This window comes from Megalobrama amblycephala, linkage group LG15 (assembly GCF_018812025.1).
Source record: "Megalobrama amblycephala isolate DHTTF-2021 linkage group LG15, ASM1881202v1, whole genome shotgun sequence".
NCBI lineage: Eukaryota > Metazoa > Chordata > Actinopteri > Cypriniformes > Xenocyprididae > Megalobrama > Megalobrama amblycephala.
The window spans coordinates 32,506,986-32,520,642 of record NC_063058.1 but is presented as its reverse complement, the minus strand read 5'-3'; the positions used below and the strand labels follow the sequence as shown (position 1 = coordinate 32,520,642).

At 27.5% G+C, this 13,657-nt stretch overlaps 1 protein-coding gene across 19 annotated transcripts in view; it reads left to right on the top strand.

Annotated features, from left to right (window-relative positions):
- The window catches only part of myo9ab (myosin IXAb), a 109,386-nt gene that overhangs the window by 58,143 nt on the left and 37,586 nt on the right, over positions 1 to 13,657 (top strand). For 12 of the 19 annotated variants that reach the window (XM_048159082.1, XM_048159083.1, XM_048159087.1 and 9 more), the window contains exons 3-9: positions 2,727 to 2,821; positions 4,156 to 4,218; positions 4,302 to 4,401; positions 6,677 to 6,772; positions 8,543 to 8,640; positions 8,786 to 8,912; positions 11,424 to 11,513. In XM_048159082.1, coding sequence (XP_048015039.1) covers positions 2,727 to 2,821; positions 4,156 to 4,218; positions 4,302 to 4,401; positions 6,677 to 6,772; positions 8,543 to 8,640; positions 8,786 to 8,912; positions 11,424 to 11,513 — 669 coding nt within the window. The remainder of the gene's footprint in view (positions 1 to 2,726; positions 2,822 to 4,155; positions 4,219 to 4,301; positions 4,402 to 6,676; positions 6,773 to 8,542; positions 8,641 to 8,785; positions 8,913 to 11,423; positions 11,514 to 13,657) is intronic. The other 7 variants (XM_048159079.1, XM_048159097.1, XM_048159096.1 and 4 more) reach the window with 2 other exon arrangements.

The following is a 13,657-nucleotide window of genomic DNA, read 5'->3' as shown; positions in this document are numbered from 1 at the left end:
TTGATTATATATTTTTTAATATATAGTTATATTTTAAAATATTTAAATATTTTTAAAGTACATTTCTAATATTTTTTTTAATGTTTAATGACATTTTGAATATTTCCATATATATTTTTAATTCTTTTAAATGTTTAATGATGTCTTTATTTTACTAAATATAGTTATATTTAAAAAATATTAAATACATATTTTTAAAGTACATTTCTAATATTTTTTTAATGTTTAATATTTAGAATATTTCCATATTTATTTTTAATTATTTTAAATATGTTTAAAAATGTATTTATTATTTTAAATATATTAATGATTTTTTTTTATTTTACTAAGTATAGTTATATTTAAAAAATATTACATAAATATTTTCAAACTACATTTTAAATATTTTTTCAATATGTTTAATGATATTTTGAAATTTTTAATACATATTTTGAATGATTTAAAAAATGTTTAAATATCTATTTATTATTTTAAATATGTTAATGATATTTTATTTTATTAAATATAGTTATATTTTAAAATATTATATACATATTTCAAACTACATTTTTTTCCAATATTTAAAAAAAAATACATCTAAAATATTGTTGTTGAAATATATTTGACATGTTTTTCATATTTTTAAACATTTTAAAAATACATCTAAAATATTATTATTATTATTATTATTTAATTACTTGTAATATAATATTTTAAATATTTATATCATTAATATCATTTTAATTTAAGCCATTAGTATATTCGAGGCTCTTCAGAGCATATCATTGTCCAGAAACATCAAGGTGAAGTGTGTTTGTGAGGTTTGAAACGCAGCCCGGTTCAGTGCGGTGTGTCCGGGTGGTCTAAGCGCGCCTCCGGATCTCCTAACACCTCCCAGCGGAGCCGTAGCGCTCGAAGGTTCTGGAGAGTTCAAGCCTGTTTATGATCCCTTCATCAAGTTCACACGTTTCTCAGCATTAATCAAACCTGAAGCCTCCCGTCACACACTCGGTCTGTGTTTATTTAAAGCTTCACCCCTCCTGATCGACCCGCTGCCCCGCGTGCGGCCCGTCCCGCAGGGGGAGGGGCTTGTGATGTCATAAAGAGGGCAGCTTTAGTACTTCCAAATGTGACATTTCCTCCAGAGGTTTTTATTTGGTCCAGAGTGTCCAATCACATTTCAGTTCATCTCTACTTCACGTTAGTGCTTAAAAGCTATACGTTTGCATATTTATATGAACATAATGTTTATTAAATGTTTATATCTGCAATAATACACTTTTATTTGTTACTGCTTACTGTTGTTCAGCTAATATTGTGTATATTTTAAATATTTTTATTAAATATTTTATAAATATTTGTATCTTTAATTAAACATATTTTAAAGTATTTAAAATTATTTCAAAATCCTTTATTTATTTAAAATCCTTGAAAGTATTTTAAAGGATTTCAAAATGTATTTTTTAATATTATTGAAATATTATATTTTTAAATGAGTACTAGAATTTAAATATTCTGAGGGGAATATGTTGATTTATTTAAAATATATATATTTTTAATGGCTTATATATTTTTAATTTATCTTTTAGGGGGCATTTATCTGTTTATATTAACATATTTATTAAACTCAAGTCATATCATAGTTTATAAATATATATTTTTTTTACTTTTATCAAAAGATTCCATAATACACTTTATTTATATATATATATATATATATATATATATATATATATATATATATATATATATATATATATATATATATATATATAATATATTAATAATAAAATATAATATATTTTACAATTATTTTAAATATTCTAAATACATTTAAATATGTACTTTTAAGTATAATTTAATACAATATTTTTTAAATGAGTGTGAGAATGTAAATATTTTTAGGGGAATATGTAGTGAAGTAATATGTTTATATCAACATAATATATAAAATAAAAAAATTTATTTATTTAAAATATATTTTAAAATGTGTTTTAAATATTTATATTATTATTTTATAATATTTTAAATCATCTTTTGAGGAGCATTTGTCTGTTTATATTAGCATATTTATTAAAACTAAGTCATTTCAGAGTTTATACATATTTTTTTACTTTTATCAAAAGATACAATAATAATACACAAATATTTATTAATATTATAATAATTATCAATATTATTTACAGTAATAATTTATTACTTTTAACTGTTGTTCAGCTATTATAATGTATATTTTAAATAAATCTTTCTAAATTATTTTAAATATTTTTAAATGTTTTAAATAAACATGTATTTTTAAGTATTATTTAAATATCATATTTTTAATGATATTTTGAGGTGCAATTCAATGTTATAAATAAGGCAGTTTTTCGAAAAAAGGTCTTTGGAAACCATATCTAAAAGTAAATGTATGCAGTTGTTTAAATACACTTCTGCTTGTTGTCCAGCTGTTATTATTATTAATAACAGTCAGTTCTCTTGCGTTGAGTTAAACTGGATCAGATGTAGTTTGAGTCACATGACTGAAGCCCGTGGAGAGCGTGTCGGTGAGCGTCTCTCAGGGTCCGTCAGACGTCTGCGGCGCTGACACACGGCCGTGACTGAGAGCGTCTCTCGGCCCGTCCTCACGTCCTGCTCGAGTTATGAGACGTGAATCATCCAGATGTTGATCTGCAGAATATCTACGTGCTTTTCCTCCACTATAGTTGTGTTTTTGTTTCTTAATGTGCTTTTGTTTTTCCTCTCAGGCTTTTGGAAACGCCAAAACAGCCCATAATAATAATTCCAGCCGCTTCGGAAAGTTCATTCAAGTCAACTATCAGGAGAGCGGGACCGTCAGAGGGTGAGACGCTTCTCTGATCAAACATAAACTGTTTCAAGCATTCAAACACACATTAGATTTTACAGATATATTTACTTTTTTGAGCATTTAAATTGTTTTAATAATTATTTGATTATTTTTAATGTATATTGTATTTATGGATTTTTAATATATATTTATATTTAAAAAATGAAAACTATTTTAATTTTTTTTTCAATATATTTTTAAATATTATTTAAATATAATTTATAGTAATTGTAAATATATTTCTAAATATGTATTCATTTTTTAAATATTTAAGTTTTTTTTTAAATAAAGTTTATTGAATGTATTTATTTTTGAATATATATTTCTATTATATAACTATTTAAAACTAATTTTAAACTAATAATTTTTAACTGTATTTTAAATATCACTTTAAGTGAAGTATTTAAATATTTAAATAATATTTGAATATTTTTAAATATTATTATTATTATTATTATATATCAATATATTTAAAAATTCAGAAAAATAATAAAATGTAATAAATATATTATATATATATAAATATTTTGCACTTTATTATTATTATTGTTTTTATTTTAATGTATTTTCATTAAAAATATGAACAGATTTGTAAAATATAATACACTATAATAACAAATATATACAAAATATTTATCTATTTTTTTAATTACTATTATTATTTCACTATATTTACTCAGAATGTTATTTTAAAATAATTTTCATTAGAAATATTATTTTAATATAATTAAGTGTTTTTTTTATTTTTTTAAATATTTACATTTTTAACAATATTTGAATGTTTTTTAATTTAAATATTTCTATTCATTTGTATTATTTTTAAAAAATATTATTTAATGTTTTTAAATGATTTTAAAAATTTGAATATGCAGTTATTTTTAATATTTATATTTTAAACAATTTAAAACTATTTAAAAAAAACTTTTTTATTGTATTATATTTAATTATATTTCTAAATATATTTTTTTAAATATTATTTTAAATTCTTTTAAATATGTAATTCTTTTTAAATATTTCATAAATATTTTTAAACTACATTTTAAATATTTTTAAAATCATTTTAAGGATATTTAGATTTTTTAATACATCTAAAATATTATTTAATTATTAATGAGAGCAAGAGATGCTTTTTTCTGCTCAGACCTAGTGAACTGGTGTCTAAATAGGGCACTACCTGTGAAGGACATGCGCCCTCATTAGTGACTGATCTGAAGTGCTCTACATAGGCAGAAACCCAAATATGTGCTGCACTTTTATCATTCATGTTGTTTCTGTGTGAAGTCACTTTAACTAACTTCTACAATAATTGTTTCCACGGTTGATTTCAGAGCGTATGTGGAGAAATATCTTCTGGAAAAATCCCGGCTGGTTTATCAGGAGCACAATGAGAGGCACGTCACGTCACATGACGCATTTATGATTGGTGTGTTGAGATGATTTAAAGCATATTCATGTAATTCCTGTCGTCTCACAGGAACTATCACGTGTTTTATTACCTGCTGGCTGGAGCGAGTGAAGAAGAGAGAAAATCATTCCATCTTCTCCAGCCGGAGGAGTATCATTACCTGAACCAGGTACAGCGGATTCACGACTGAAATATGACATCGTATCAGACGCGTATGTCTTTGTTCGCTGCCACAGGAAGAGAATCGGCCTCTGAGCTCGTTTTCTGCAGAACATGCCCCATAATCCCCGGCAACACAAAGAGCTGGATGATGCTGAGGCTGTTGCCGGGTGCCGCTGTTGCCATGGTGACAGTCGTCAGCATCCGTAGCAGAGCTGGTCGCGTGCAGAAGCACATTTATGACTCCAGTCTATTGACACACACACACACACACACACACACACACACACACACACATCTGAATGATTGTGCCAGCTTTGTGCCGAGGATGTGAGGAATATGTGTGTAATATTCGGCATAAATGTTTCTAGAAGGAAATCTGAAGGGTGTGTGTGTGTGTGTGTGTGTGTGTTTCATCTCAAGTGTCTTTACTAGAGGTGTAAAGATGCATCAAACTCGGAATGAAAATTAATTTAGTGTTCGAGCAACATTTCTAGAAAGTTGATATAGTGATGAAACATATTATACAGTTTAATGATAAATAATATGTACACAAAATATGTTACTATTTTAAATTATTTTACAATTATTACAATGATTTAAAAATGTATTATAATTATTTTATAATCATTTCATCAATATATTTACTCTAAATATTTTATACTTATTTTAAAATTGTATTATTATTATTATTATTATTATTTATTTCAGTATATTTAATCAAAATTCAGAAAAATATAAGTAAAAAAATCTACTAAAAAGTACTTTTTTTTACAATTTTATTATAATATAATAATCAATATATTTACTCAAAATATTTTACACTTATTTTAAAATTGTTGTATTATTATTATTATTTAAATATATTTACTCAAAATTCAGAAAAATATAAGTAAAAAATCAAATTAAATACAAATTAATAACAAATAATATATTAAAAAATTTCACTTTTTTACAATTTTTATTATTTCATTATAATATAATAATCAATATATTTACTCAAAATATTTTACACTTATTTTAAAATAGTTTTAATTTTGTTGTTATTATTATTATTATTTTAGTATATTTACTAAACTAAGTAATAAATACAATTTAATACTTATATACTTATATATTTTAATAATATATTTATTAAAATATAAGTAATAAATACAATTTAATACAAAATAATAATAAATAATATATTAAAAAATTGCACTTTTTTTTACAATTACTCTTATTATTTCATTATAATATTATAATCAATATATTTACACTTATTTTAAATGTTTTATTATTATTATATCAATATATTTAAAAAAATAATAAAAAAATATTGACAGATTTGCTAAAAGATATAATAAAATGTAATAACAAATAATATATACTAAATATTTTGCACTTACTTTAAAATTATTATTTTTATAATGTATTTACTCAAAATTCAGAACAAAATATTCACAGATTTGCTTAAAAAATATAATACAATGTTTACAATAATTAGCGTTTTTTTAGAACTACTATTATTATTTAAATATATCTACTCAAATATTTTCTACTTATTTTAAAATGATTTTTATTAGTAATATTATTTTAATATATTTACTCAAAAATCAGAAAAAAAAAGATACAATATAATAAACATTAAAAAGTACTATTATTATTTTTCAATATATTTACTCAAAATATTTTTACTTATTTTAAAATTGTTATTATTAATAATATATTTTTAATATATTTACTCAAAAATCAGAAAAAATATGGACAGATTTGCTGAAAAATAATACAATTTAATGATAACAAAATGTTATACTTATTTTAAAATTAGTAGTAGTTAGTAGTATTACTATTATTATTTATATATATTAATCCAAATTCAGAAAGACTGTTGACATATTTACAATTTTTTTTTTACAAATAAATTATCATATTTAATGATAAAAAACAATAGTTACGCTTATTATTATTAAAATATATTTACTCAAAATTCAAAATCATTGACTGATTTATTTTCCTTCAATGTTTAACAGTCACACAATACTGTTAGAAAATAAAACTAATATTTTCTTTCAGTTATTTTAGCATTTCAAACTATTTCATGCATCTTTCTTTACAATAAAGACACTTTGATATTTAATCTATTGATCAGATCATGAGCAGATTCAGTTTAATAAAGTGTTGTAATCAAATCTCTTTTGGAGTGAGAGTGTTTACACCCGGGTCCAGTAACTGCATGTTTCATTGATTGTGTGTCTAACATTCATGCATGTGTGTGTGTGTGTGTGTGTGTGTGTGTGTGACAGATGACCCTGTCTGCCGCTCCTAACCGTCTGTCTGCCTTCCAGATAACAAAGACAGTCCACAGACAGCACTGGGGGAATTACTATGAGACGGAGCTGGTCAGTACCGAGTGTGTGTGTGTGTGTGTGTGTGTGTGTGTGTGTGTGTGTGTGTGTGTGTGTGTGTGTTTCTTCACATCTTCATTTGTTTTATTTGTGTCGGTGTCTCTCTGTGTTCTGGTAAACGACCAAACCTGATTAGCAGCATTTAATAAAGCGTTTAATGGAGGACAGTCGCTTTGAGACGCCTCGTTTACTCATGGATCTTGTACTGAGACACACAGTGTCTGGATTTCAACACAAATCTTTATTTAATTTGCTGCTTGCTTGCTTTTTTTATTTTAATTCTATTTAATTTTATTTATTTATTTTATCTTATTGTTTTTTATTTTACTTTATTTAATTTTTTTCACTACTTTATTTTTTATTTTATTTAATTGTTTTTATTTATTTGTTATTTTGTCTATTTTTTATTTTATTTCACTATTTTTTTTTTCTAATTTAGTTTTTTATTTTCGTTTTTATTTTTCATCAATAGCTTGATGGATTTTTTTATTTATTTATTTTGTTTGTGGGTAAGTGTTTGTGGGTTTTGTGTGTCTGTGTTGCTTCAATGTGTGCAGTTTTACTCCATTGTAAGCAGTCAGGTTGGTAATATTTAAGATTTATTTATTTGTCCTCGTAGTGTTTCATATATTTATTTGTTTGAATTGATATTTGTCTGCACAGATTTTAACAAAAACCTTAAAAGTTTAATTTGCTGCTTAATTTATTTTTTCTTTTATTTTTTTTTAACTTTTTACTTTATTTTATTTTTGTTTTATTTATGATTTATATTAGTTTTAATTTATTTTTATCTTTATTTTACTATTTTATATTATGTTTTCTTTTTATATTTTTTTCTTTTTTTCTTTTAATTTATATATATATATATATATATATATATATATATATATTTATATATATATATATATATATATATATATATATATATATATATTTTTTTTTTTTAGTTTATTTTTTATTGGATTTTATTTATTTATTTATTTATTACTTTATTTTATTGGATTTTATTTATTTTATTATTTCTTTTCTTAGTTTTATTTTTTTACTATTATTATTTTTCATTTTATTTTTTTTACTATTTTATATTAGTTTTTCTTTTTCTTCATTTTCTTTTTATTTTTTTGTTTATTTATTTTATTTCAGTTTAATTTATTGTATTTTATTTTTCATTTTCATTTTATTTTACTTTATTTAATTTTTAGTTTTTATTCTATTTTTCTGTTTTATGTTATTTATTTATTTACTTTTTTTTAATAGTAGTTTTGTCCTGTAGAAGTGTTTTTCACCAGAGAAACCTTGCTGATTTTTCAGTTTTTCTTGCTTTTAATTAGTTTTCTACATCATCAGTGTCAAAAGCAGTCATTCGTGCTCCTCTTCGGCTCTTTAAACTGGTTTAATCCGGATCAACACCTAATTTGAGGAGCTGGTTTGACTGTCACAGATTGATCGTGAGAAAACGCCTCCGAAATCCTGAGATCCGCGTCTTAAAACAATCCGCCAACACAAAACGCTCATCTGAGACAGACACGATTTGTAATGATCCAGAGACGTGTAGCTCGCTCAGGGCTGTTATTGGGGTCAACAGGAAGTCCTGTCTCTCTCACCGCCTCACTTCCTCTGCATACTTGTGTTTCAGACCCTCCTCACAGAGCTGCGGTTTTCCTCTTAATTGAACTGCTCAGTGTGTCTGATAATTATTTAATGTCAAGCCTCAGTTTTAGTGTAGTATCTGTCATTAACGGCTCAGATTGTTGTTTGGCGCAGGACTGTTTCACGGTGGAAGGAGAGGATCTGAAGCATGACTTCGAGCGGCTCCAGCTGGCCATGGAGATGGTGGGATTCCTCCCGGCCACCAGAAAACAGTGAGTTTAACTCTGCCTGTCAATCATTCTGTGCATTCAGCTCTGCTGGCGTCGGATTGGCTGGTTTGGGATCACATGCTGTTGTGAGTTTCTGCCGTCTTTACTGTGACGTTTGACTCATTCAGAGATGTGTTGGTCTCCGCAGAATCTTCTCTTTACTGTCTGCGATCCTTCACCTGGGGAATATCCGGTACAAGAAGAAGACGTACCGGGACGACTCCATCGACATCTGCAACCCGGAGGTGCTTCCTATCGTCTCCGAACTCCTGGAGGTCAGTCCGTACGAACCACTCATGACGAGTTATCCGCCTGCGAAGTGTACGACATGATCCTGCTGGTCATGTGGTTTCTGTTGTTGTTGTTGTAGCTCCGCCCACAGTGAAATCTCATTGGTCTTTCATCAAGGATAAATCATTATTTGATGTTTTATGACACTCTGATCAGTTTCCTCCTGCTTCATTGTTTATTACAATGCATCACTTTACTATATATAAGCGTCATATTTTAGGATTATTTATATACTAACCCGATTCCAAAAAAGTTGGGACACGGTACAAATTGTGAATAAAAACACAATGTGGAAGTTTCAAATTTCAATATTTTATTCAGAATACAACATAGATGACATATCAAATGTTTAAAGTGAGAAAATGTATCATTTTAAGAGAAAAATAAGTTGATTTTAAATTTCATGGCATCAACACATCTCAAAAAAGTTGGGACAAGGCCATGTTTACCACTGTGTGGCATCCCCTCTTCTTTTTATAACAGTCTGCAAACGTCTGGGGACTGAGGAGACAAGTTGCTCAAGTTTAGGAATAGGAATGTTGTCCCATTCTTGTCTAATACAGGCTTCTAGTTGCTCAACTGTCTTAGGTCTTCTTTGTCGCATCTTCCTCTTTATGATGCTCAAATGTTTTCTATGGGTGAAAGATCTGGACTGCAGGCTGGCCATTTCAGTACCCGGATCCTTCTTCTACGCAGCCATGATGTTGTAATTGATGCAGTATGTGGTCTGGCATTGTCATGTTGGAAAATGCAAGGTCTTCCCTGAAAGAGATGACATCTGGATGGGAGCATATGTTGTTCTAGAACTTGGATGTACCTTTCAGCATTGATGGTGCCTTTCCAGATGTGTAAGCTGCCCATGCCACCCATGATACTGCCACTCTGAGAGGCTCTTTTTATACCCAATCATGTTGCCGATTGACCTAATAAGTTGCAAATTGGTCCTCCAGCTGTTCCTTATATGTACATTTAACTTTTCCGGCCTCTTATTGCTACCTGTCCCAACTTTTTTGGAATGTGTAGCTCTCATGAAATCCAAAATGAGCCAATATTTGGCATGACATTTCAAAATGTCTCACTTTCAACATTTGATATGTTATCTATATTCTATTGTGAATAAAATATAACTTTATGAGATTTGTAAATTATTGCATTCCTTTTTTATTCACAATTTGTACAGTGTCCCAACTTTTTTGGAATCGGGTTTGTACTATTAGTGTTTATAAATATTTTAAATTAGCTTTTATTTTTATATTTTCAGTTTTTATTTTTAAGTTTGTAATTTTGTTATGGGCTTATGTCAGTTTTATTATAAAAAAAAAAATAGCTTTAATTCATTTTTCATAGATTTTTTTTTCAGTTTTAGTTTTAGTAATTTTAGTATTTCAACTTAAAATATTTATTTCAGTTAGTTGCTATGGCAACATTCATTTTTCTTTTTTATCTAATATTTTCTTTTTTTATTATAATAAAACTGCCTCATGCCAAAGCAACATTTCTATTTTTCATTTAAGTTTTTCATGTAATATTTTTATTTTTATTTTATTTTATTTTACTTTATTAAACTGTCATGTATTGATGAACTTCGTCTGTTGAGGGTCACCAAACACCTCATTTATTATTATTTTTTAAAAATATTTATTTAAAATATTTATTTATTTATTTATTTTTTTTAGTTTTAGTTTTAGTTTGTCATTTACTTCAACTTAAACTTATTAATTTTATGTTTTTGCCAAGTCAACATTTTTCTTTTTCATTTAAGTGTTTCATTTCATTTCATTTTTTTTATTTTATTTTATTTTTTTATTATTTTATTTTATTTAAGCTGCTATGTGTTGATAAACTTTGTCTGCTGAGTTTCCAACACTTTATTTTTTATTATTTTTTTAAATATATTTTTTTGTTATTTTATTTTTTTATTATTTTATTTTATTTTATTTTAAACTGCTGTGTGTTGATGAACTCCGTGTGTTGATGGTCGTCCAACATCTTACTGTTTGAACACATTTCACGATAACAGCTTTGATTTACTTTGGCTGCACGAGCCTTTTCCTGAAGTTGAGTTTATTGACAAGGTTTTTCTACTTTATGAGCTTTAGTTTCCTCGTTTGTATTTTCTTTTTACAGTGTTTTAGTCTTTTATAATACTAATATTGATGGAAAGGGTTTTGCCCACCACAGAGAACACTAATACACACACACAAAGCACTAAAACACACGAGTCTGTGATTTAATAGCATAAAATGGACGTTTATATGAATTCGAGGGTTTAATAAGGAAACACTTGCACGCTAAGGAAGGCAAACGTGTCTGTTTTTCATGAAATTTCCCAGTGTTTATGCTGTACATCCCAACATTTTATTCACATGCTGTCCAAACACAGATTGATTTGCAGAGTAAAACGGTTTTTGAGTAGCTGTAGCTGCAAAACTGTGCATAAGCGTCTGAATTAGTAATAGATGTGTGCAGTTCTCATGGTTTGTTTTGATGCCCAGGTGAAGGAGGAGATGCTTTTCGAGGCTCTGACGACACGAAAGACTGTGACGGTGGGAGAGAGACTGATTGTGCCGTACAAACTAGCAGAGGTGAGAATATAAACCCTCGAGACTGACGTTATAAACCTCACACACCCAAGTTTGGTGGTTTTGGGGGGTTTGTGGTCTGTTTTTCCTGTGAGCTGTTTCTTCTCGAATCCTCGTTCATCTTCTCACAGTGTCATTATGCATCATTATCTCTTCCACCCACACAAGAAACTCATTTTCCACCTTTCCAGGACAAACTCAACCAGACCCGGCTTTAACCTTTACTTGTGCTTTCACATTATGAATTCATCATGCACTTCTGTATAAAAAGTGTATATAAATATATGACAATATATAAATATGTATATAAACAAGATAAATAAATAAGCTATATAAAATTCATTAATTAAATAATATATTTATTTATTTACTTATTTATTACTTTTTGTTTTTAGACTACAGAAAACATAAATATACAAAATATTTAAAAACATTATACAACTTTTTTTTAAACAATTATTTATTTTCATTTTTTATTTATTTATTTATATTTGTATTTTATTTTATTATTTTATTTTCACTGCCATGTGTGTTGATAAACTTCGTCTGTTGAGGGTCATCTAGTGCTTTATTTTTATTATTTTTTTTAAATATATTTTATTTATTATGAAATATATTTTATTTTATTTTTTTATTCATATTTTTTATTTTATTTAAACTGCCGTGTGTTGATAAATTGTGTCTGTTGAAGGTCATCTAATGCTTTATTTTTATTATTTTTTTTAAATATATTTTATTTTATTTTGTTTTATTTTATTTTATTTTTTTATTTTGTTTTATTTTATTTATTTTATATTTATTCATATATTTATTTTAATTTATTTTAAATGCCCTTTGTGTTGATAAACTTCATCTGTTGAGGGTCATCCAATGCTTTATTTTTATTATTTTATTAAAATATATATATATTTTTTATTTTATTTTATTTGTTTATTTATTTACTTTACTTTCTATAATTTTTTTTTTTTTTTTTTTTATCAGTCACAGGCCAATTTAAAACATCCACATGATTATTTTTGCATAAAAGACATTAACATTTGCATTAACATTTACTTTGTGTCTCTGTATGAATCTCAGACTCTCACATTAGTTTATTACTCTGGTTTCGTGTGCCGTGGACGAATCTCTTCATGCTTTACATGTGTGCACAGACTCGTCTCACCTATCTCTTCATCTAATCTCACTTTCTCTTGTGGTCTTATTTTACTCCTGACGTCAAAAGCGTTTCCTCCTTACACTCTGTGTGTGTGTTTATAATAACGTATAAACTCTGTGGTTCATCTGGAAACCTTCCTGTAATATTGTGCGTTTCTTTTGTCATCTCCCACCCAGAAACACATGAGATCTTTCCGTCTGTCCTGTCGTTATATGCAATAAGTGATATTCCAGTTCTCCTCCACAGTTTCTGAGTTTGTGATCAAAACGTCTCTCAACCTTTAAATGTTAAAGTGTTGTGAATAATGAATCATGCAGGGGGTGTTTTATATAATGTTTCGTCCCTCCTCCGGAATTTGGCTAAAAATAAAAAGACAAATCAATAATGCAGCAGTTTCTTCTGCAACACTGAACATGAGGTTGAGTTATATTATGAAGACAGTTTGAATCCATAAACTTCTGGCTTGAACGTCCTTGAGTCCTTCAACAGCCAATCAGCTTCGCTCTATCCCAGCAGGCCCAGCGACACACGGCAAGTTTCTCATTTAGCTTTTCTTACAGGACGTCATAGCACCTTTCATCAGCGTTAAGCGGGGAGAGTGTTTTATATGTTTTGGCTCGTGCAGGTTCAATAAGCAGCGTTCTTGGCAGCGCCTGCAGCTTTATGGGCTTCACACATGCTGAAGGAGATTTGTGCGCCGCTGGATGTTTAAATCTGTTAAATCAGAGAGACTCCAAGAGTCAGCTCCAAGAGACTCAGAGAGACACAGGGAGATTCAGAGAGAGACACAGGGAGATTCAGAGAGACTCAAAGAGACTTAGAGAGACTCAGAGTCACAGAGAGACACAAAGAGACTCAGATAGACTCTGGGAGGCTCCAGGATACTCAGAGAGACTCAGAGTGAGACTCTGAGAGACACAGAGAGAGATTTCGAGAGAGACAGAGAGACTCAGGGAGACTCAGAGATAGAGAGAGACACAAAGAGTCACAG